We start from the raw sequence: 23,201 nt of genomic DNA on the forward strand, positions 1-23,201 counted from the left end.
TTTTCATATTTGTTTCAAATTATAACTTTATAAATTCAAGTTTCGACAAGCTAAAAAAAATTAAAATAACGATACAGGATATCTTCTGATATTGTCTGACTAGTAATGGATTCGTGATCAGCCTAAACGTATATAGAATCATGAGCAGCCAAGACGTTGCTGTCGAGAGTCATGCGGGGGAGTAGCCAAAACATCTCCTGAAAGATAATAACCTTCTTCTAGTTGGCAATGACTGATCAGGTTCGTCGTCATCAGATTTATTGCAAGGAAAATGCCTGTGAAAGGCCTTCACTGCTCCCTTGACCCCATCTTCGCTATCCATGGCCTTCGCAATTTCTACAGCACGCTCTTTAACCTTTCAATGGAGTAGTTATGTTAAAATTGTATTCTAATAAACAATGTCAAGTTTTGTTCAATGCGAGTGCAGGTGTTAGAATTTTACACGAAAAAAAAATGACAATTTATAGCACCAGCATATGTGAATCACTTGAAGTTAGAAAAGAAAACGGTAAATACCATTGGATCTAGCATGAAGCGTATGGCATCAACCAATTTTTCAAGCGAGAATTCCTCGACTGGGATGGGTGCAGGACCTACACCTCTGGCATGCACCCTCTCGCCCCAAAATGGCTGGTCCCCGAAGAATGGTATAATTGTAGTCGGACACTAAAAAGAACACAATATCACCCATAAATAAGCCACTAACTATATCATTCCCTAATATAAGATTTCCCAATAATAATTTTATCAGTTACCTCAGCTTTCAGACCAGCAGCAGTTGTTCCAGCACCCCCATGATGTACCTAAAATGAATTTCCGTATCCAATGTGAAACCAAGTTCATTCGGAAAGAAAACAAAGTACAAGCAAAGGCTAGACACAAAAGAAGTGCGTCAAATTTATGCATGACGACAGACTGCAACGGAGATAACATTTCAGCACAACCGTGATAGAATGACGTTGTGAACACCAGTGCAATGAAATCTCAACCAATCAAAATGAGTTAAAAGCAATAAGAATTTACCACACCAGAGCATCGTTTGAATAACCAATCATGGGGGCAGTTGTCCACTAAGTACACAGAATCACTTGGTTCTACCGCTGAGAAGAGAAATATATAAAGCTTTTCACATGTAAAGAAGTAAGAAGACAATATGCTTGTAAAAACTAAAGATATAATATTTTATACACACACACATATATATATATATGTATGTATATGTTTAATTAACGAATCGAGACTTACAATTACCAAGGCCACCCCAGCCTCTGTTGATAATGCCTCTCTGTCCAGTTATTTCCAGAGCTTGAAGAATAATACCAGTCATTTTCTCTGGTTCTTCAAGAGGCTAATAAAAAACCGTAAAGAAGGAAAAACATTAGCATGTTACAAGACAATTTACCACTTTAATAAAATGTTCAATCAAGTAACCTTAACTATACAATTGACAGGTACACTCTGCATGCATTTGTAATGTTATCAGTCAAATCAGATATTGAACTGAGCAAAGGGAACAATTTTTCACTTTCATGAATAGACCCCTCACAACCTGTTGGTTGGGGACCAGCATGAAGGCGGTCACTCATTGGTGATGTGTGGTTTTGGCTCTCATGGTGATTGTTTGGTCGGAGAGTAACAAGTGTTTTTTGAGTGTACAGTGGAAACAGAGCTACTCTGAGATAGAACTGGGCAAAGAACATTAAACATGAATAGAAAATGCTCCAAAAAAAAAAAAAAAAAAAAAACTCACAAGGCTACCAAATCCAATATATACAGGCGCGTCACCAGCTTCAAGCCACTTAGCAAGTGGCTCAGGGGGTTCATAATTTGAAGCAAGGTCAAGAAAACAAAACCCAACAACGTCAACCTTTGGTCCCCAATCTGCCAGACAAAAACCAAAGCATATTAGCAAATAATTAGCATACTTTTTTCTCATTTGGTCAAGCTAGTATATTTCTCCCCTATCAAATCATATTCTGGAGGCTTCTGCAATAATATCAGCATAAGAATCCCATTGTTGCATGACAAAGCGTATCTAGTGACCACGATGAGTATTTTGAATTGACCATGTATCTCTATCACATTTTCAGCAATAAATTGTAAACAATTACTTGTTTTTGAACGATGAGGTTATCAAACATACAATGAACCCCAACTAGGCAAGAAACAAGGTGAAAGGCTATGAGAAAATCCTCAAAAGAATTTCAATCCAGGTGGACCAAAAATCAACAACAAACAAACCATACAACATCGAGTCCGTTTTTCAATTCGTGGAACAACGAGCAACAAAATATTAACAAGCTCACACCAAGCACATAGTGGGCAATCCATTGAAATACATCACCTGTAGAACTAAAGACAACCTCTAACCCATATATATGGACAGAAAAGCCAAAATTAATCTCAATTATGACATTCGATATCAGTTCATTTAGTATGGAAGAAATCTGTGACTTCATATCAAGTATTGACATGCAAAGTTTTCATCTGAAGGAAAAAGATTTAAATATATGACCTTGAGGTTTGGGAACAAGATGAGGACTCCATATATACCCATAGGGCACGTCAGGAGGAGAACTATAGTATCCACTTAAATATGTGATAGGTCTGAGCTTCAGCATTTTCTTCCTAAACTCATTAATCATGTCTCGAATTCCTAGCCAAATAAATGCATCGACTAATTGATATGATAGCTGGTAAGAAAAGAAAAATCTGTTTAATTACATAATATAAGCCTGGCAAACAAACGCATCAATATAGATCACTATCACTTAGGTAGAAAAGGATATTGTATGAGACTCACTCTATATCCAATTGGCTGCTTGACACGAGATAGGGGATGGGGGAATTCACTCGTAGGCCTGAGAAAGGTAAATAGTTATCAAGCGATTGATCAAACAACAAAGAATATTTCATGATTTGCTGTTTTTCTCTCTTTTAACAGTACGTTTAAAGTACATGCATATGCAATGAACCGTGTGTGGTTGAGAAATAATAGGTCAACCAAAATGAACAATGGACGATGAAACTGAGAGAATCATTGAGCAAAAGATATCAGCATTTGATCTAACCCAGGAGACAACACTTACGTCCATGGCATTGTGAAAAATATATGAAGTGGTACTTTTAGTGCCTCGGCGACATGAGAGTGCCCTGGACAAGTGTTTGCAAAGTTAGGAGTCTACTAAATGATTTCAAACAACATAAATATTCATTCTTCCCTTTATATCAAGTTAAATGGTTCAGATATTTAATTTAGAAAGATCTTCTCGTAATTGTTCTCTCCAAAGAACAGAAGCATGGAGACTTTCTGAGCATTTCAAGTGGTTGAGGCTATGACCCCATGCATCCATCAACATTGTCAGTGGTAGATTGCCTTAAACACATCAATATAGGGTGTTCAATTATTTCAACGGTAATAGGAGCCACAAACACACAAACACCTTGTTCTTAAAGCCAAATATTGTGTGTGGCCAATTCAATTGTTTGAAGAATGCCATTGATACTTGAAAACCCAAAACAATATAATAAGATGATGAAATCTAACCATAGGCTGGTGGATTGGCAATTATTGCTTCTGCTTTAAATGGAATTTTGGAATCAGGATCAGGTTCGTTGCATGCAGGAAGTAAAGAAAAAATTATTTCCTGCAACTGATGTCGCTGAATTGATATTTCCGAAGGTCCTGATGGCAAGAAACCTTTATTCTTGACCATATCTGTAAAAAACAAAAGCACTACATCAATACAAAACCAATAAAAAAGACAGGCATGTTCACATATGTGTGTTTTTTAAGGAACACACAGACAAATGGGCCTGAATCTTCAATGTTAAATTTCCAAGATTACCTCCTAACGATTCAAGCAAGCAGAACAAGGTACATGAAAATTAAAACCTCAATGCTAAAATAGGTTTGACATGTGGAACAAGGTAGCGGTTAAATTAACTAAACTTTATACAAAGTAATAATTTCAGAAATTAACAAATGATGGAATAAACAGACCAAAGACTCATCATTATTGTATGCAGGGCACGGAAAAGAAACAAATTCTGCACTTACAACCAGCAAGAACCTTTGGATCTCCACCTAAAGGATAGAACTCCAACCCAGCAGAAAGGACAAAATCTTTGAAATTTGCATGAGTTGCTAGCCTAACCCTATGGCCATATTCCTGCAAGTAAACACATCCATCAATTCACATAATGTCGAGGATAAGCTTCCCAAGAAGAACTATATTTTCCTTTCACTCATCGCCTCGAAAATTTCCATCACAAAAAGTAAAATTCGCAAAGTACTTGGACTAAATTATATCTTTATGAATAAATACACGCACACAAAGCGTATTAGAAAGTAAAATGGATGCGAGTAACAGGCACAAACAAAGCAATAAATCGACAAAGCAACTAAAATTTCTAACAACATCAATTTTCATCAAAAAATTAATCACCAGCAGAAAACACTAAGCAAAACCGAGCACGAGCATATATCCAGCAAAAGATAAAAATTCTTTCACAATTGTTGTCCACATTCCTAATCAGTTGCACACAAAATTATGAAGCATTTCACTGTTAAGTTCTATATAGCTAAAAGCACATAAATGCAAGACCTGCAATCGCTTTCCAATGGCAACAAACGGCTGCACATCTCCTCGTGTGCCGACAATAAGCATTACAATTTGCAGAGGAGGTATATCTCGAACTTCAGTTTCCGTCTTGCTTCCATCTTCTCCACCAGAAGCTGCTTCACTGTGAGCAGCTCCAGTTCCGAAATCCAGATACTGCGGTTTAATATCACCCGGAACGTCAAATTGCACGGTCCCGTCATCTTTCACTTTTGCCAGCCGTTTTATATATTTACGCTGCAGAATTTCAATGTAGTTCCACTTAAATCCTAGAAATTTCAAGGACTAAATTCTAAAAACATTAAATTCGAAAACTTCGAAAAATTCAAAAAATTAAATTGAGTACCTTTTTTCTAAAAGGAGTTCTTTGATCAAAGAGCTTGGCGAGAATCACAGCCAACGCCTGGTTCTGAGTCAATCGCGCGCTCGCTGTGAGTTGACTCGAACCGGAGCTCGAACCGGACGACGTACGGACGGTGGATGATGACTTTCCAGAATTTTTCTCTGTTTGCACGTCTCCCTCCAAATGCCCTACCAAATCCACATTATTTCACAAACTCGAAACCAAAATTACGAAAATAGAAAATGATGACGACGAAGAAGGAGGAGGAGGCGGTGAGGGAACCTGAGGAAGTGGTGGCATTTTCGTCATTAGGATTGGGAGGGACTTCGGCTTCGAAATAGACGGACCCGTCGCTGGAGCTGCCGGAATGGCTCCGGCTGTGGTCGGGGGAGGACTCCGTCATGGATTCGCGGGGAGAGATTCTTTCGAGGTTTGTCAATGGAGAAGGGAAAGGTATCGGAATGCTTTTTCTAGTTCGAGTTGTTGGAGCCGTTGGAAAGCACAAAGCGAGAAAAGAGGAGAGGTGAGAGAGAGAGAGAGAGAGAGAGAGAGAGAGAGGGGGGGGGGGGGGAGAAAACAGTTGGAACTGCCGAGTTGTGACACGTTCCCAACGCGAGGGCGCCAAATACAACGTAATAACTAAACCCGACCTAACTACCCACCAAAAGGGCAAATATGCCTTTTTATTTCTTTGTTTAACCGCGAATAGTTCGCGTAGGTTTTTTTTATTACCGACAATAAGGAGATGTGTGAATGCTCTTAACCAACTGAATTGTAATTTTTGGTTAACAAATTTATCATTTTGTTCTCCTTTCTTACAAGTGTCTTCTTTAAGCAATTTCATTTAATTTTTGTCAAAATCAATTGCTTGTAATTTTTGTCAAAATCAATTGCTTGTAAGACTCTAAAACATTTGAAAAGTAATTTTGTCTTCACACTTTTACCCACGAATCTTAACACTACCTCTTTTTTTTCAAACGAACAATATACTCTACACTAAAAAAAGAATTTTTTATGAACTAATTCCTAAATTTTTGAAACACTAAAAAAAATGTGATTTTTATATTTAATTCAAGCAGTAGTGAAAATGAGACTATCAAACTTAGAATTTTAAGTGCCATGTGAATAATTTACGTACTTGAGTTATAAGCTCGTTGTTGCAAAAAATGTGGTTGGTATGATAAGAGTTCGTGATAGATAGGCCTACAAGTAACCATCAGAGATAATTCAACAGGTGACCAAAACATAACCACATCTTTATACAAGAATTAAAGTTTTCACAATTCATATGAGAATGTATGTATTGACTTCATGACTTAGTAATTTTAAATCTTGATCCTTGAAATTATTAGAAGAGTTACTTTATGTTAAACAAGTTAATCATACGCCTCGTAAGTGATCATTTAAGAGTTAGAATTCGGTAATCCCCCACTGGGAAAGGAAAAAAAAAAAACCAAAAATTATTCTTACCAATCTGCCCGACCCATGAGTAGGCCATGGGTCCGGTTCAAACCCGATTGAATTAGAATTCAAATCCTTCGAAGAGAGAGAGTGAGAGTGGCTTGAAGCAGGCCGCGTGTCCTAACTGCGAACTCAGCACCCATAGCCAAACGCCTATCTCTTGTTCTTTTCTCTCTCTACGCTGTACACTCTGCAACAGTGCAACTTGCCTTCTCAGTCGAGGCCTCGGGCAATGGCGGCTGAATCCATAGCAATGCTACCGTGGACAATATCCTCCGCCGTCCCCTCCGACCACCGCCTGCCGCCGCGCGGAGGATTACTCTGCGGTTCTCACAGCCACACCTCCGCAGCTCCAGCTAGAAATTGCGTCGTCGCCAGATACTCCTCGACGCAATCTGCTCTGCTGTTCTCCAAGAACTCGCTCCGGAAAAGCCTGCCGCCGCTAAAGGCGTTGGTGGCGTCGGAAACTCTGGACGCTCCGTCGACGCCGTTTAGTGGGGAGGATAAAGTCGGAGTCTTGCTGCTTAACCTCGGTGGGCCCGAGACTCTCGACGACGTCCAGCCCTTCTTGTTTAACCTCTTCGCTGACCCGGTAACTTCCTCAAGCTTTTTAATTTTTGAGTTTTTCAAGCTTTTTAATTTCTGAAATTTCAACAAAAATGCCATGAATTTTAATTTAGTAAACTTTTAAGGTTTGTGAATTTTGAATTTAGTAAATTTAAAGTGTGTGAATTTGAATTTAGTAACTTTAATGTGTGTGGATTTAGATTGAACTCTATTGCATTGGGGTAGTATTTTTTGATGTGTGTGAAAAATGGGCAGGATATCATTAGACTGCCGAGGCTGTTTCGGTTTCTTCAGAAGCCATTGGCGCAATTTATATCCGTTCTGAGGGCGCCAAAGAGCAAAGAAGGCTACGCCTCCATTGGTGGCGGCTCTCCTCTTCGACGGATAACTGATGCACAGGCATGACCACTCTAACTTTCTCTTAACATTGACCTCAAGTGCTCTTGAATTGCTTGCGTATCATGTAAAGCTTTAAGGTTGATGGAAATGCTGTCTAATTGGAATTTCATTGGTACCCTTTTCTCCATTCAGGCGGAAGAATTGAGGAAGGCCCTTTATGCGAAGGATGTCCCAGCAAAAGTGTATGTTGGTATGCGTTATTGGCATCCGTTTACTGAAGAAGCTATAGAACAGGTATCTTGGTATGATTTCATTTTGATTTTCGATGTACCTGTCAATGATATCTCGGCTAGTGAGTTATGTATGTCTTAGAGTTTATGTTGTCTTGTACTATAAACAAATATAGTTTTTGTTGAATCATTTCCGCTTCAATTTTTGCTTCACAATGTACTTGAGATGTGCTCTTCTTCCTCTAACTGTGGCATGCCACTTATTTATGATGGTTGTTCCGCACTTTTGTCAAGTCTTAGGTTAAGTCCAATTGAGTTGGTAACATGCAAATTTGTTAAGAGATTTAGGTTTTCGATTGTGGTCAAAACTTCATGGATCTAGTTGTTGATTTTAAAAAGATTTTGTAGATAAAAAGAGATGGAATTACAAAGCTTGTCGTCCTTCCTCTTTATCCACAATTTTCAATATCAACTAGTGGTTCAAGCCTTCGGCTCCTGGAGAGTATATTCCGGTGATGTCTAACTCTAACTATCTGTTGCCATATCATTGCCTCAAATTATAATCTTAAAGCTGACTGGATAATTCATTGGTTCATAAGGGAGGACGAATATCTTGTCAACATGCAGCACACAGTAATACCATCTTGGTACCAGCGTGAAGGGTATATAACGGCAATGGCAAATTTGATCGAAAAAGAGCTTCAATGTTTTGACAGCCCTGAAAAGGTATTGTTAAATCTTTCTTTTTCACATTGATTTTCATGCCTCTAAGTGAGTTACTTATCCTGCATCATTTAAACGAAATGAAAGAAGAAGTACCTCTTAGGGTTCTACAATTCTCATGGCCTCAGAGAGGTTTCTTTAATCTCTATTTAGTGGGGAATATAAGGATTGTTTTATCATATTATGCATACTACTAAGTTGTTGAAAAAGGCTGCCACGAAAAGCAAAGCTATCTCGCTATAACTTTCCTTTCTTCTATTGACACATTTGGATATGTTTTCTTAGCAGTTGAGTGTTTAAATTTTTAGTGCTGCGAGAGACTATAGTAACGGCCTTTTCAGTTTTGGTATATAAATGTATGGTATAATATGCAATTCTTTTCTGTTCTGCTCTAGCTTTTCTCTTACTGACAGTGACACCTAAGTTCCAAAATGAAATTACTTGGTTATCATCCTCGTGTAGATGTCAGCCAGCTTAATTGGGAATGTGCATTACAGGTAATGATATTCTTTAGCGCACATGGGGTGCCACTTGCATATGTGGAAGAGGCTGGTGATCCATACAAGGCGGAGATGGAGGAATGCATAGATTTGATAATGGAAGAGTTAGAAAAGAGAAAAATAACTAATGCGTACACCCTTGCCTATCAGGTGCATTTCTGCTTTTAATTTGATCTGATTTTAGATATGTTTATAAAGGAAAATTGAGTTCAAGCCTCTAGCCTCTCACGAATAGGGATGGTTTTTTCAAAGATCATGTAAAAATAGTGACATACTCGTCTTCGTTGTTTAGATTTCTTTTATTGTGTTCGATATCTATCTTATACATCCATGATATTCTTCGTGACTTGGTTGATTATAGTTAGTGAATGTTCTAACAGAGCAGAGTTGGACCTGTGGAGTGGTTAAAACCCTACACAGATGAGACAATAATTGAGCTTGGACAAAAGGGAGTCAAAAGACTGCTGGCAGTCCCTATAAGGTAATTGTTTGTCGTCTTTTCTTTTCCCCACTGTTAGCTGAGTTTTAGCTGCATCCTCTCTCGCTCACTCTCTCACTCTCTCACTCTCTTGCTCAATCTCAGGCACACAAACATGTGTGCATACTATCATATATATGAATTATGGAACTTAGTTCTGTGATTAACTGTTGATGAATGATCCACAGCTTTGTCAGCGAGCATATTGAAACTCTAGAAGAAATCGATGTTGAGTACAAAGAATTGGCTCTGAAATCTGGTATAGAGGTTTGGGGGCGTGTTCCCGCACTAGGATGTGAAGCCACCTTCATTTCAGATTTGGCAGATGCAGTGATTGAGAGCTTGCCATATGTTGGAGCTATGGCAGTCTCACATCTTGAAGCTCGACAGGTAAACTCTCCTGAACAATGTTGTGTCTTGTGTGTGCCCTCCGTATGCTTGAGTCCATGGGTGGGTGGCATAGAGAAGCTAGCTTATAGTACCATTTTTCATTTGTTTGTCCCTGCTGTTTTCCGTATTGAAAACCCATCTTGGGTAGGTTCTTACTATAGTTTTCTACTCTGTGCTTGTCTTTGGATGGTGTTTCGGGTCTTTTATTGCAGTCTTTAGTTCCACTTGGGAGTGTGGAAGAGTTGTTAGCGACATATGATTCACAGCGTAGGGAGCTACCGGCACCTGTGACTGTTTGGGAATGGGGTTGGACAAAAAGTGCCGAGACTTGGAATGGAAGAGCGGCTATGTTGGCAGTGGTGGTTCTACTGGTCCTAGAAGTCACCACCGGGGAGGGGTTTTTGCACCAATGGGGCATATTACCCTTACATCGCTAAATCTAACCTCTTTATCTCTCTCGCTTCCTCCTCCCTTGCCCTCTTTCTTCTTTCTCTTCCTCTTTTACTTAAATGTACCTATTCATAAGATTGAGCCTCCTTTTTTCTTTCTTCCCATGCACGTTGGAAGTTACATACTGATGCATTTGAGTCCCCACTTACACGTTCGGATTTGAGCTGTCCAGGTGCAGCACCTTGTGGGGGAAAAGTGGAAAACTTGTATGATATATAAAGCGTATGTAATTCGTATGCTCACAGCCTCGCACGATGGTCCATGAATTTACATGTAAAGTTTTAAGCTCTACTTTGAATGTTGATTTTCTTGGTGTTGAACTTTCTTTGTTCAACGGCAAGAAGCTATTGTAATTCAAATATTCAAAGCAATTTGTGTACTTATGCAGATGATTACCGGTCGAGTTCAATTTGGCCAATTCGGTCATGCGTTTCAATATCTTAACCATTTTAGTTATTTCCATCTAGTTTAGACGCCAATGCGCGAACATTCTACGAGTTAATGTGCCCACATTGCATGTGCAAAGATTGGACTCTGATTCTCTCCATTCCTCTTTTTATCCCTCTTTTATCTGCTCCTCTATAAAAAATTAATATAAGATGTTGACGTGATTTAACCGTGACCGTTCAAATAGAAGGGGAGGGAAGGGGAGGGAAAAAAACAAGGGGAGAGAATTCTTCTCCGCATAATATATTGACATCAAACTGGTCAAAATTGAAACACAAGGACTAAAAATTCTAAGTAAAGAATCGAGAAAAATGACATCTATTGAGTGCAAATTCTCGGATTTTATTTGCAGATTTTCATAACATAAGAATCATAATAGATTTAACCTTAAAACTAACATTAGACTCGTGTAACCCATTAATGAAGAATCCAAATTTTATACTAACGGTTTTCTAAATTAATTTAAGTACAAAGAAGGAGATTCAAACTAAGTATGAAGAAGAAGAAGATTCAAATTTCAGTTGTATAATAAAATAAATATATTTTGAAATGACCATATAAAAGTAACAAATTCAGAATTATCAGAAACAGCCACAAAGTAGTAACTGAGCGGGAGAGTTCATTGCATGTCGAGTGTTTTGAACTGTGCTGGAGCCCACAGACGAAAGAATCCGGTGGACCATACCCGTAAACACAAACTCTTGTGGGGGGCCACTGAACAGTGACGTCATTTCGAGATGGCGTGTCTTTTGGCGCGCGTGAATCAAAAGCTATCAGAGATGCTTCTTTTGTCCCCTTCTGGTTCTTGTATCCTCTTCCCGCGTGGACTTCACGTGCTTGGCCAAGACGGGACGCAAAAAGAAGAAACGTCTCGATGAGTCACTCAGTCACTTCACAGTCACTGATAAATGCTCCCTCTCCCTCTCTCTCTCTCTCTCTCTCTCTTCTGTCTTTCAACTGAGGAACAGCAAGTAAACCGCTCAAACCTTTTCTACAAAAACACAGAGGTCTCACCGGCGGTGTGTGCACTGCTCGGACGTCGTTTTGCTGGCCGGACTCCGGTTTGATCCATCTCCTTTCTTATATACCCGATGCTTTCTGTTTCAAGTATTTGTTTGTATGCTTTTCTCAGACATCAATTATTATTCATTATGCTTGCTTGTGGAAATTGCACAATTATCCTTTGATTGCTTCGTGAAAAATGAGGTAACTTGTCTTTGATTGCTTCGTGGAAAACGAGGTTAGTGCTTGGAAACAAGAAAAAAGAAAAACAAATTTAGAAACTTTAAACAAGAACGATGCTTTGCAGCTCAATGAACCATCTTGGGTACTTAATTAGTAAACCCATGTGAGAATATGAATGTAAATCGCCCTCGAACCGCGGAGGACATGGAGTTCTCTGCAGTTGTTTAGCTTAGTGAGAAGTCCATGAATTGAGAGTGGAAGATCATGGTAAAATTTGTGTTCTTGGGATGTTTTGTTGGTTTTGATTTGGTGTAGATGTGTGTTGTTTGGAAACAGGTATGGTTTCGTGTGTTTGGTAGCTTATATGTGCGTGTTACGGTTTTTTATTTGGTTAAATTTTGAATTCCCAGCTCTTCCTTGAAGTAAAAGCTGTGTTCTTGGGTGAATTTCGAGCTCTAAACTTGAAGTTCATGAATTCAATGTGTAACAGTAAAGTAAAAGTTGCGTTCTAGGAATGTTTTATGGTTTTTAATTTGGTATAGCATGTGTGTTGTTTGGAAACAGGAATAGTTTTCGTGTGTTAGGTAGTTTAATCGTGCATGTTTCGCTTTTGGACTGGGATAAATTTTGAATTTTCTGAGATCCTTACCCCTTGTTCAACTCTTACTGCACATGTAAAACCGAGGATTTAAGGCAGTAAGTCTCATTGTACATGTCAGTTCCTGGTATACATGAGTTTTATCATTTTTGGCTCGTTTGATGCCTGGGATTGGATCGGAATGGATAACACATATAATTGAACATATAGGTGAATCAATTTACGTTTTGAGGAGATTATGAGGAATGAAGGAAAGTTCTGCCGTATATTATCGCCATTTTGTAGGGATTGGAAGGGATAAGTTTCCTTCAACATACTCTGAATACAATGAGTTTCCAATCCAATCCAATCATGGGCACCAAACGAGCCCTTCCTCTTGTTGTCTTAACCAAACAAAAGTTTCAAAATAGAAGAAAGAAGGGAAAGAAAAAACAAAAGAAAATGTGCTTGTGAAGAACAAAGAAAGATTGAATATATAAAAAGTAGAAAAAAGCGGAAAAGAAGTCTCGGTTTTAACTATTCCAAACTGATTTTTTTTCAACTGTTTAACGTGTTTAGCAAATGAATACCCCATGTTTGACAATGTTAGTACATTTTTTGCGTGCGACAGTTCTCGTAAGAGTGATTACCATTTCACTGTAGACTTGGAATCTGTCGTTTTCCCCTCATTAATCATTGTATTGCTACTCATAAGTGTTTATTTGAGTCATCTCTTTTTGTTTGGTTAACTGGATTTTATTCCTTTCTGCAGGTTTTTGTGTGTTGAAAATGTGAGTCAACATAGTGGAAGAAATAGTGAGTGTGGAATTGCAGCAAGATTTCATTGTGAAACGTTAAATGTCAGGGACCAAAGCGCTTTTAACATACAAGCGAAAGCGGCGATCAAGAAAAGCTCTTGAAAAGGGACATGATTGCCATAATGCACTTTTTGTGGCTCTGAATGACACTTCTCTAAGTAGAGAAGACTTGCAACTTCGTTTAATTGATAATAGTGCACCAGAAGACTATGACAGAAATGATTCTTCAATACCTCAGCCAATACGAAAATCAAGCAGACTGGAGAGTCTCGATGAGGGTCTCTCCCTTCACAAGAAAGTTGGCTCGTCCTCAAATACTAATAGTGAAGCATTGGTTGATGATGATAATGCTGGAGGGAAGTTAGTTTCCGGGTTAATGGGGAATGCCACTGAAATGACCGCTGATTTTGTCAGGCCGAGATCATCATCATTTGAAAAAAAAGGCACCTCTAAATGTGATGGTATTTTGCTAAGATTGAATGCATCAAACTTGGAAGTGACTGATCCATTCTCTAAAATTAAGGCGGATAACTTATGCTGCGATTCAGCTGTGCAGACCAAGTCGACTGCCCCATTAATTACTTTCTGCCGAAGGAAAAAAAGAAGAAAGGATATAGATAAGTCTGATATACAAAGCAAATCTGTGCCTGCAGAAAATGATTGCTCATTGGTAACCAAATTGTGTAATTGTGTTTGTGCTAGTGCCGCTTCGTGCGAAGAAACTTCCCCTGAAAAGTGCTCCATAGATCATGAGACAGATTTGAAGCACTCCAGAGACAAAGCTCAAGTTTTGTCAAGCAATGATCTTAAAGCGACAGAACTCCCTTGTGTAGGCCAATCACTTCCTTTTTTGCACCTGTCCGTTATCCCAACCAGTAAGACTTCATTAATTTCTAGGCATGCATTATTGAACCAGTTACATTATTTTAACTGACAATACATTCTTACTAGCAGATTCATGTGGCACCGACTGCAATTTTGAGTTAAACTTGAGTCCTCAACAGCAACCTAATATTGCTGCGCCAAAAACTATGGGGGGCTCCTTGGATTCTACTAGCCGAAATCATGCTGCTGTATTACATGAACTGTCTCCTCCACAAATGCTGGCTGTGAGAAATGAAAGAGTAGAAACTCGAGCTTCACAATTACACAGAGATGCATTTGAATTTTTACAAGTTGGTGCCAGCTGCAAAGATAATGATGATAAAGTTGGTCCTCTGCTTTCCGAGGAATTTACTTCCAAAAACAAATGTCTGCCGGTAGGTTTTGTAAGTCTTGCTTTTTGGATATTTGGGGATAATTTGGCTGCCAAATAATTTTATTTATATTTTCATCTCCAGCTGTTTCCAGAAGAAAAAACCAGTGACATTTTTTGCCCGGTGATAACACAGCCTGAGGTACCTGCTTCTATAGCTTCAGAACGGAGAAAAGTTCTTCAGTTGGGAGGCCAGAATAATCAACCAAAACAAGGATCTCCTATGTTTTTGGGTCTATCCTTAACCGAAAAACCTGTACTTGCAGGATGTGCTGCCAATACCTGCTTCAATACATCTCCCTTCTTGAACTCCATCATTGGAACAAGAGAATTCATCCGAGATGCAGCGCTCCAATCTTCCTCAAGCCGTTTATCATCAGTTTTGAAACACAAGATTATGCATGACAGTGTTGTAAGCCAAGCAAGAGCTTTGAATGAAAGGGGTAGTTTTCATGACAATTATATGCCATATAATACCATGTGGTCTGAAGAAGAGTTGGATTTTCTATGGATGGGCGTGAGGAGATATGGACGGGACAATTGGAATGCTATGTTAAGGGATCCAAGGTTGCACTTCTCACCATGGAGGGTGGCAAGGGACTTAGCTGAGCGGTGGGAAGAGGAACAGTCAAAACTTTTTAGTGGTTTATGTGTTCCCCAATTGGGATGCAACTACTTCTCGGGTCCAAAAAGAAGAATATGGAAAGAAAATACAACAGACATAACCCAAGTTTCACTTGGCGATGTTGATGCTCATAGAGGAGGTAATGCCTCGAGGAGGCCACTATTCAAGTCGGCTTATATTTGCAACAATGGCAATGGAAATCCCCGGAGGCCTCTTGGTTACACAAAAAGGACATCTCGTTTTGAAATTGGAAGGGACAATTATGAAGATGATGAATTTAGTGTTCCAAATAGAAGTAGCAGTATTCGAAGGGGCAAGTTATTATCGACTGACGGCCCCACAACTTGTGTTGGAGCAAAGGGAAATTTACCCCACTGGCTCAGAGAAGCTGTTGCTTCTCCACCGCCAACTGTGCCTTCAACTGTTTCATCAATTGCTCATTCAGATAGGTTGAATCTCACCCTTCTCGGATTCGATCCTCGGGGATCACATTTTGCGCCAAGAAATGAAATGCAGTCTACTTGTGGTGGTTTAATAGTAAATGACTCACAGCCATTAAGTACTGCTCCTCTTTTCAACTACTCATCGGTAGGACTAGGGATGGGGAAAAGAAGGGATTATTCTTTTCACGTGGGTAAACAAGACGACGTAATTATTATAGACAGCGATGGTTCTTCTGAAGAGACTATATCCGATGATTGTAGTGCAAGGCTGTAGCTTCAAGGTAGCTTGGCAGGTGGAATTCTGTTTGTATATACGGGAAGCTGTACAAAGGTGGTGTACACAGTTTGTTATTCAGGCAATTTGTAAATGCAAGGAATAAAAGGGAACTTGGAAGTCTAAAAGAGACTGATGAATGGATTGGTGGTTTATGCTTATAAGCGAATTGTTCTCATAAGTCAGCTGCGAATTTTGTGAGGAAGTCAGCTGATTATGCACTGAAATAAGCTGTCATTCCCGTAACGTGGCACCAGGACCTACTGTATAAATAAAACATTCTCAACCTGTAGATGATGATGACGGAACCTAGTACTGTGTATTGTGACATGTCTGATGTTCTATAAGGTCAACTTTTCCAAGCTGGAAGAGGGTGGTAGTTTCCGATGGCACAGGATATCAACTAGCTAAGGATATATTTGATGGTAAGGTTTCAAGAAAAGAATTCTTTGAATTGCAGATAAAACTTATCCCGGTGAGGTTCTACCTTGTGCGTGTGTGTGCTTGTCTGTGTTTTCTTTTGTTTTTGTTTTTGTTTTTATTTTTATTTTGGTGTTTCTTGGGTCAAATATACCATCAGTAGGAACTACTTTAAGTTTGCAATTTGTTTCTTGTTTGGAATTCTAATCTATAAAATCTCTTTTGAATTGTGTATTTCTGATTGCAATAGTTCATGGTCGAATCAAATACGGATGATGATGAGGAACATTACAAGGAAGCCGCTCCCCGAGACCATGAGAAAGACTATGGAGAAGAAGAGAAGGTAGTTTAACAAGTTCATGTATTTCCTGGTTTGCATTGTCTTTTGTTTTGAAGATTTGGCTCCTAAATTCGTTCACTGCTTCGTAATACATCAATGTTGAATCGTCCTGATTCTAATTTAATAGAGGGTTATTGTCCCAGCAGTGCAAAAAATTATGCTCTATGTATACAAGTAGATATACCAATGTTGAATTGCATGCATTAATTTAATACCGAAAATTTGCAGCAGGATTGCAACTAATGGTACAGAAAACGGAGTTAGGAAACCAGAGAAGCTATATTTCTTCGGTGACTAGAAGAAGCTGAAAATAACTCTTTCGATTTGCATAGTCGCATATATTTTCTCTGCTGATGGTTGTGATTTTCTAATGATGTACTGAAGGGTCATTTGCTTAGTTCGAGTCTCGACCGTTGACTTTCATTGTTTATGTATTTTTGAAATACTTGGTATAATTGATTATGGCAACAGAGCCTTGATGTTAACCATTGTCAAAATCCATTTAAAACATTTTCAAGGCTGAGACTGGAAACCAAGAATGGTTAGATTTATGAGTTTAACTACAAGTTTTTTTGAAATATAGAGGAATGAAACGAAAAAATCTGTAGCGTTCCTCGGATAGATAAACCAAAGTTTATTTCTTTCAAGAGTAGAGTTATTGCATATCACAATATTTCTTCTATGTTATTGCTTCCCTGTTAGAATCAAGGCTAGCAATGCTATCAACAGAAGCTGCCTCATCATTACTAAAAGGATCTCGCGGATGCTCATACATATTATAGAAAGTTTCATTGATCTCAGAAAACGATATATTTTCGTAGGTATAGTCCTCCATGTCATGGGCAGGAAGAGGAGCAAGAGAAGTGCTTGCACTTGTCCCCAACTCCTTGAGCTGCTTGACGGCGTCTGCGCTTTCCTGCAACTCCAGTGCGCACTCAAGTTCCACCTGCACTTCACCCATCGTGGGCCGTTCAGCTCCTGTCCGACGCTGGCATCTCACGGTGATGTTCATAAATTTTTTCAAACAATCTGGAGCTACTTTTCCCATCAGAAATGGATCAATCATAGCAGGGAAAGTCTCACCCCTTACCCCACATTCAAATATCTCTCTTGAAACAGATTTGGCACACAACACTTCAAGTAACACCATTCCAAATGAGAAGACATCAGATTTTTCGGTAAGTTCCCCGAATATTGCATACTCTGGAGCAAGATAGCCTATTGTCCCACACACCCGCGAGTTTAATTTGATTAATACATTTGACAAGACAGGAGGACCCATCTTGGACAACCCGAAGCCGGAAAGCTTGGGCACCAAGTTTTGGTCCAACAGAACGAGGGAGCATTTCACGTCTCGATGGATGACAGCATGCTTAACCCCTGCGTGGAGGTAGTGTATTGCGCGCGCCACCCCTATACAAATTTTCAGCCTTTGCTTCCAAGTCAAGGGAAAGGGATCTTTATTTTTAATATTGGCAGGATGAAAGAGGTAATCAGAGAGGGTACCGTTGGGCACGTAGTCGTAGACAATGATACACTCTCCATTTTCTTGGCAGAATCCGATGAGAGAGATGAGGTTGGGATGGCGGAGCTGGCATAGTAGCTGTACCTCCGTCCTGAACTGACTCACTCCTTGTCTTGAATATTTGGAAAGGCACTTGATTGCAACGACGTCTATCCTGCCCTCATCCCCGTCGACCTTAATACGCCCTTTGAATACTGTGCCAAAGCCACCCTTACCAATACATAAGGTTTGGTCGAAACATTGAGTTGCTGCGCTGATCTCCGCAAGTGTAAAACGACGGCATAATTCTTCTGGAAACGCCCAATCATTTTGTTTCTTCTTCTCTTTTCGTTTCTTCTTCCGAAGAGAGAAGAAACGAGAGACAGACTGCACAGTACGTTCCATCACTATGTATCTAAGACATGGACTCACAAAGCGATCATCCTCATCCTCTTAAATCATGTAGATTCGAGAGAGGGTCCAAAATTATTAACCGGGTCCAGCTGCGTCAGGACTCAAAAGTCCTCCAAAATCCGTTTACCATATGATTCTTCCGATAAATTCAACAATTGTGAGCTGTAATCATACCCCACTTTCCGCGGATAAGACCGCATTCACTTACGTAATTGAATTGAAATAATTGAAAGCCACTGTGGCCCACATTCACACAAACGTATATACGACATATGGTATACCTACTTAGATCCGCTGTATGTGACTCGGTGTCATAAGTTAATCACGTATTATCTTGTGTTTTATTTTTATCACTACAATGCCTAATTATTTATTTTATAGAAACCACTTCGTAATATATTTTAACGATGTAACTATTTATCTTTTATGTCTTCCTTCATAGATGAATACTACCAAATTTCATCCAAATTCAAAATTGTATGACCGTCGGATTTTTTATAGGCGTATATGATGGTAAAATTAAATGATAGTTATTTTAGTATTTTTTTCACTTACATAACCTTTTTCGTCCATTTTCTTAACTACAAATGATTTTTTTTTAATTTTTTTTTGCAAGGATGATCACTGAATGATGAATTGAAATATAATAAGTTCGGATCTTAAAAAAAAAATATTACAGGGCATCCTATAAAATAATTGAAGGGTTGTGTGGATATTATATGAATGATATGATAGCCCCACATTCACATCAAGATATTTCCAGTAACGCACACGCCAGATTGACCTACTCACCACCTTCCCGACAAGAGGAGAGCAACTTTCAAGCTATCCTCTTGTGACGAGAGGGACATACACAAACAAACATAAACTCGGGATATATACTGAATGAGATTTGGACGGTGGTAAATATCAAAATAATTGTGAGTTGGTTATACAGATCACAATACATAGCTAGATTGGTTATGTTCTTTTAGTAGATAAGAAAGAAAGAAAAAAAGAAAAAGTTTCTTCTTCTTTTTTTGTATGTAAAATTAACCTTTCTTCTGCTGTAATTTTGAGGATCAGGAAGTAGCTTGCAAGCACAAAGCATGGCAGAGTTTGTGGTATCATTTGTTGTTGAGAGACTTGGGGACCTGCTGATCGAGAAAGCCACCTTCTTACATGGGGTCAAGCAAAACGTTGAGCAGATCCGCGTCGAACTAAGGCGGATGCAATGCTTCTTGAAAGATGCCGATAAGAGGCAAGACGAAGATGATAGCATTCGAAATTGGGTTTCCGAGATTAGAGAAGTTGCTTACGATGCCGAGGATGTCATTGCGACTTTTACCATCAAAATTGCAACACCAATTTCCAATCCACTAAAAAGGTACGCTTGTTTTTTCGACCAAGCTTCAAACCTTAATCAAGTTGGGTCTGAGATTGAGGCCATCAACGATAGAATCTCTGACCTTACTAGAAGTACGCAAACTTACGGCTTGAGTGTTGTCAGAGATCATCAGGGCTCGTCGAGTATTGCGTTTGAGATGCAAAGACAATTGAGGTGGTCTTATTCCCATGTTATTGACGACCATATCGTTGGTTTACAAGGAAACATAAACGAACTAGTGGCGGAGCTCATGAATGAAGAAAAACACGGTCGAGTTGTGTCCATTTGTGGGATGGGCGGTCTGGGAAAGACCACTCTCGCCAAGGAAGTTTACCGCAATGATCGTGTTAGGCGTTATTTTGAGGGTTCTGCGTGGGCTTATATATCTCAACAATGCAAACCAAGAGATGTTTGGGAAGGCATTCTGATTAAACTAACCTCTCCGTCGAAAGAGGAGAGGGATCATATTTTGAAATTGAGAGACGAAGAGCTTGCAAAGAAGCTTTATCAAGTTCAAATGGAGAAGAAATATTTGGTGGTTCTTGATGACATTTGGTCGATTGAGGCCTGGAAAATTCTAAGTCCTGCCTTCCCACCGTCGGGAAAAGGGTGCAGCAGAATATTGCTTACAACTCGTAATAAAGATTTAGCTTCCTTTGTAGACCGAAGCGGTCTTCATGAACCGAGGAATTTAACTGAAGAAGAGAGTTGGGAGTTGCTTCAGAAGAAGGCATTTCCAAGAAATGGTGATCCAGGTAGTTTACCATTCCAATTTCTTAAGCATGCATCCGGATTTTGTATCATTATGCATTTCCTTAATATATAAATAGTACTCAAGCGCTAACTAGTTAGAAACTTAATACGTCGCTAACCAATAAATTAATAACTCTATTCTTGCAAGATATATTTGAAGTTTGTCGTTAAAATCTACCCAACCAAGGATCCATAAATGAATAAAAAGTCATCACCATTTCAAATTTGCAATCATTTCTTCAGTTTCACCGATTATAATTCAAATTCTTTCACTTCTAGATGTGAAGGATTTTAAAACAACGGTGTCTCACTCGAATTATGGGAGCTTAAGTATATTGTTAGTCTGTTAGACTGTTAGTTGTTGATCCCTTTATGTGCATACTCAGTTTCATCACATTTTCTTATAGGATTGGTATCCCCAACTCAGAGTTTCGCTAAATGGTTTTCTTCTTTAACATTGCAGATTTTATCAGGAGCAAGGATAAGGAGCAGTTAGGGAGGGAAATGGTCAAAAAGTGTGCTGGCTTGCCTTTGGCCATTGTTGTGCTTGGAGGACTTTTGGCCACTAAAGAAACGGTGCACGAGTGGGATATTGTCCACAGAGATATTCTTTCGTATCTCAAGCGAGCCAAAGGGGACGAGCAACACTCTACGGTACCTGAGGTTTTGGCTTTGAGCTATCATGATTTGCCATTTCAATTAAAACCCTGTTTCCTTTATTTGAGTCATTTTCCGGAAGATTTTGAAATTCCGCGGAGAAAACTGGTTCAATTATGGATTGCAGAAGGCATTGTATCGCCACATCATGACGCAGAGGGAGATGAAACAATAGAGGATGTTGCAGAACGCTACTTGGGTTACTTGATTAATAGGTGCATGGTTCAAGTTGGAACTCTCGGATCAACCGGAAAAATTAAAACTTGCCGCCTCCATGATCTTATGCGTGACTTGTGTTTGTCGAAAGCAAAGCAGGAAAACTTTCTCCAGATTATTCACTATCCGGATGAAAATATGGTGGTGAATTCTTCTTCTTCTTCTCGCATACTTTCTGAAACAACATCAATTGGTAAAACTCGCAGACTTGCTGTCTTCTTACCTTCACAAGTCGATAATCTTATCCCGTCTAAATACAAAGATGATTCCAACCTCAGTCTCAGGTCCCTTATATATTTCCATGCAAGCAAGTGTAGATTGGTAAATTGGCAGCTTACAAAAACAATTTTTGAGTTCAAAATGCTCAAAGTTCTCGATCTTGAAGGTGTCAAGGGACCGTATGAAAAGTTACCTACAGATATCGGGGACTTGGTTCAGTTGCAGTTTCTAAGCTTGAAGAAAACACATATACAAGCATTGCCATCATCCATCGGTAATTTGATCCACTTGAAAACTTTAAATTTGCAAACCATAAGTAAATTGAGTTGGGACCCGACAGTGCAAATTCCGAATGTGATCTGGAAGATGGAAGGGCTAAGGCATTTATATCTTCCCAAGTGGTGTGGCAATGCAGTTGATAAGCTGCAACTGGGAAATCTCATCAACTTGCAGACACTAGTAAACTTTCCTGCAAACAAATGCGACGTTGAAGATCTTCGCAAGTTGACAAATCTCAGAAAATTGGTGTTGAATGATCCAAAACATTTCAAAAGTTTGGTGAAGATTTTCGGTCCCCAAAGCAGAACGTTAAGCTGCTTCGAGTCTCTGTCCTTGACAAGTGAGACACTTTCGTTCCCTGATGAGGTTGTTGATGTTAGACAACTAATGTTAAGTTGTCGCCGCCTACAAAAATTGCACGTGGAAGGGCGGATAGAGAAGCTGCCAGAATACCATCAGTTCCCTCCAAACCTTGCCAAGTTAACATTGTGGGGCTCTAAACTTGAGGAAGATCCAATGCCAACACTGGAAAGACTGCCTAACTTGAGAATTTTAAGCGGATGGCAAATGTTCGCTGGGAAGAAAATGGTCTGCTCTAACCAAGGTTTCCCAAAACTCAAGTCTCTACTCCTCCGAGGGTTTTCGAATTTAGAGGATTGGACGATGGAAGAAGGAGCCATGCCTGGTCTTTGTCGTTTGGAAATATCGAGTTGCATCAAACTGAAGACGATTCCGGATTCTCTGAGGTTTGTGAAAACACTTCAGGAATTGGAGATATATGGATGCCTATTCAAGGTCAACATGGGAAGTGAAGGAGAGGATTTTTACAAAGTGCAACATGTACCGTCCATTGTAATCCGTAACTGAAGTTGATTAGGTAAGAATTGTTGAAAGTTTATTTCTTCACTGGCTATTTCATCGTACCTTTTGTAATGTTCTTGTAGTGAGAACTAATAGCTACTCTTATCTTATGCACTAAAAATGTGTAGTTTTGTCAAAGAGTAATAGTACGGTTGAAGTTTCAATAAATTTATAACGGAAACCGACTCAGGTTTCCGTGGTCTTTCGAGCGGTCAGCGTCAAGCCAAATAAAACAGTTTGGGGCAATCCAAATGGATATTCAATATGAAACTCACATGTTTTGCAGCTCGCAGGCAGCCTTTTCAGTTTTCGGCTTCTGCTATGATTAAGGAAACAGAGCCTTGATGGTAACCAAGAATAATGATATTTATGATTTCAAGTGCAAGTATTTTTTACATTGTTCTCACTCTAACTTTCAACGAAGCGGTAGTTGATCTTCCGACAT

The 23,201-nt window shown here is 39.3% G+C and overlaps 5 protein-coding genes across 9 annotated transcripts; 3 read left to right on the top strand and 2 right to left on the bottom strand.

The window, feature by feature from the left end:
- Positions 1-48: 48 nt before the first annotated feature.
- Positions 49-5,448, bottom strand: LOC137746321 (sterol 3-beta-glucosyltransferase UGT80A2-like). Its single transcript, XM_068486407.1, has 14 exons — positions 5,248-5,448; positions 4,969-5,153; positions 4,608-4,859; positions 4,061-4,172; positions 3,548-3,718; positions 3,090-3,153; positions 2,804-2,861; positions 2,516-2,693; positions 1,751-1,881; positions 1,246-1,348; positions 1,024-1,100; positions 756-803; positions 517-666; positions 49-355 (listed from the first exon to the last, which is right to left on the bottom strand). The coding sequence occupies exons 1-14, from the start codon at positions 5,366-5,368 to the stop codon at positions 170-172; spliced, it is 1,836 nt and encodes a 611-aa protein (XP_068342508.1). The 5' UTR covers positions 5,369-5,448; the 3' UTR covers positions 49-169.
- A 1,108-nt stretch (positions 5,449-6,556) lies between these two features.
- Positions 6,557-10,512, top strand: LOC137746322 (ferrochelatase-2, chloroplastic-like). The gene is made up of 9 exons (XM_068486408.1): positions 6,557-7,018; positions 7,249-7,392; positions 7,525-7,626; positions 7,971-8,074; positions 8,162-8,288; positions 8,783-8,935; positions 9,166-9,266; positions 9,452-9,653; positions 9,866-10,512. The coding sequence occupies exons 1-9, from the start codon at positions 6,659-6,661 to the stop codon at positions 10,088-10,090; spliced, it is 1,518 nt and encodes a 505-aa protein (XP_068342509.1). The 5' UTR covers positions 6,557-6,658; the 3' UTR covers positions 10,091-10,512.
- Positions 10,513-11,473: 961 nt separating this feature from the next.
- Positions 11,474-16,988, top strand: LOC137746320 (uncharacterized). 4 transcript variants are annotated; one of them, XM_068486402.1, is made up of 6 exons: positions 11,474-11,611; positions 13,085-14,005; positions 14,085-14,389; positions 14,471-16,202; positions 16,398-16,490; positions 16,716-16,988. In XM_068486402.1, the coding sequence occupies exons 2-4, from the start codon at positions 13,171-13,173 to the stop codon at positions 15,725-15,727; spliced, it is 2,397 nt and encodes a 798-aa protein (XP_068342503.1). In that variant the 5' UTR covers positions 11,474-11,611; positions 13,085-13,170; the 3' UTR covers positions 15,728-16,202; positions 16,398-16,490; positions 16,716-16,988. The 4 variants fall into 4 exon arrangements, with proteins under 4 accessions (XP_068342503.1, XP_068342505.1, XP_068342507.1 ...); XM_068486404.1 differs by having other exon boundaries at positions 16,719-16,988; XM_068486406.1 differs by having other exon boundaries at positions 14,471-16,152.
- A 31-nt stretch (positions 16,989-17,019) lies between these two features.
- LOC137746323 (receptor-like protein kinase FERONIA) lies at positions 17,020-18,640 on the bottom strand. The gene has a single exon (XM_068486409.1). The coding sequence runs from the start codon at positions 18,394-18,396 to the stop codon at positions 17,167-17,169; it is 1,230 nt and encodes a 409-aa protein (XP_068342510.1). The 5' UTR covers positions 18,397-18,640; the 3' UTR covers positions 17,020-17,166.
- Positions 18,641-19,189: 549 nt separating this feature from the next.
- On the top strand, positions 19,190-23,101 carry LOC137745028 (putative disease resistance protein At1g50180). Of its 2 annotated transcripts, XM_068484881.1 has the most exons (3): positions 19,190-20,526; positions 20,988-22,772; positions 23,043-23,101. In XM_068484881.1, the coding sequence occupies exons 1-2, from the start codon at positions 19,494-19,496 to the stop codon at positions 22,760-22,762; spliced, it is 2,808 nt and encodes a 935-aa protein (XP_068340982.1). In that variant the 5' UTR covers positions 19,190-19,493; the 3' UTR covers positions 22,763-22,772; positions 23,043-23,101. The 2 variants fall into 2 exon arrangements, with proteins under 2 accessions (XP_068340982.1, XP_068340981.1); XM_068484880.1 differs by lacking the exon at positions 23,043-23,101 and having other exon boundaries at positions 19,191-20,526; positions 20,988-23,019.
- Positions 23,102-23,201: the final 100 nt, after the last annotated feature.

This window comes from Pyrus communis, chromosome 9, assembly GCF_963583255.1.
Source record: "Pyrus communis chromosome 9, drPyrComm1.1, whole genome shotgun sequence".
Lineage (NCBI taxonomy): Eukaryota > Viridiplantae > Streptophyta > Magnoliopsida > Rosales > Rosaceae > Pyrus > Pyrus communis.

Coding starts and splice junctions, on each gene's coding strand:
- LOC137746321 (XM_068486407.1), bottom strand. CDS start 5,368: ATGACGGAGTCCTCCCCCGACCACAGCCGGAGCCATTCCGGCAGCTCC. Junction 4,173..4,607: donor CCATTGGAAAGCGATTGCAG/GTCTTGCATTTA, acceptor GTTTACTTGCAG/GAATATGGCCATAGGGTTAG. Junction 3,719..4,060: donor TCCAAAGGTTCTTGCTGGTT/GTAAGTGCAGAA, acceptor TGTTTTTTACAG/ATATGGTCAAGAATAAAGGT.
- LOC137746322 (XM_068486408.1), top strand. CDS start 6,659: ATGGCGGCTGAATCCATAGCAATGCTACCGTGGACAATATCCTCCGCC. Junction 7,627..7,970: donor CTGAAGAAGCTATAGAACAG/GTATCTTGGTAT, acceptor AAGATTTTGTAG/ATAAAAAGAGATGGAATTAC. Junction 8,936..9,165: donor CGTACACCCTTGCCTATCAG/GTGCATTTCTGC, acceptor ATGTTCTAACAG/AGCAGAGTTGGACCTGTGGA.
- LOC137746320 (XM_068486402.1), top strand. CDS start 13,171: ATGTCAGGGACCAAAGCGCTTTTAACATACAAGCGAAAGCGGCGATCA. Junction 14,006..14,084: donor CCTGTCCGTTATCCCAACCA/GTAAGACTTCAT, acceptor TCTTACTAGCAG/ATTCATGTGGCACCGACTGC. Junction 14,390..14,470: donor CCAAAAACAAATGTCTGCCG/GTAGGTTTTGTA, acceptor TTTCATCTCCAG/CTGTTTCCAGAAGAAAAAAC.
- LOC137746323 (XM_068486409.1), bottom strand. CDS start 18,396: ATGGAACGTACTGTGCAGTCTGTCTCTCGTTTCTTCTCTCTTCGGAAG.
- LOC137745028 (XM_068484881.1), top strand. CDS start 19,494: ATGGCAGAGTTTGTGGTATCATTTGTTGTTGAGAGACTTGGGGACCTG. Junction 20,527..20,987: donor TCCAAGAAATGGTGATCCAG/GTAGTTTACCAT, acceptor TTAACATTGCAG/ATTTTATCAGGAGCAAGGAT.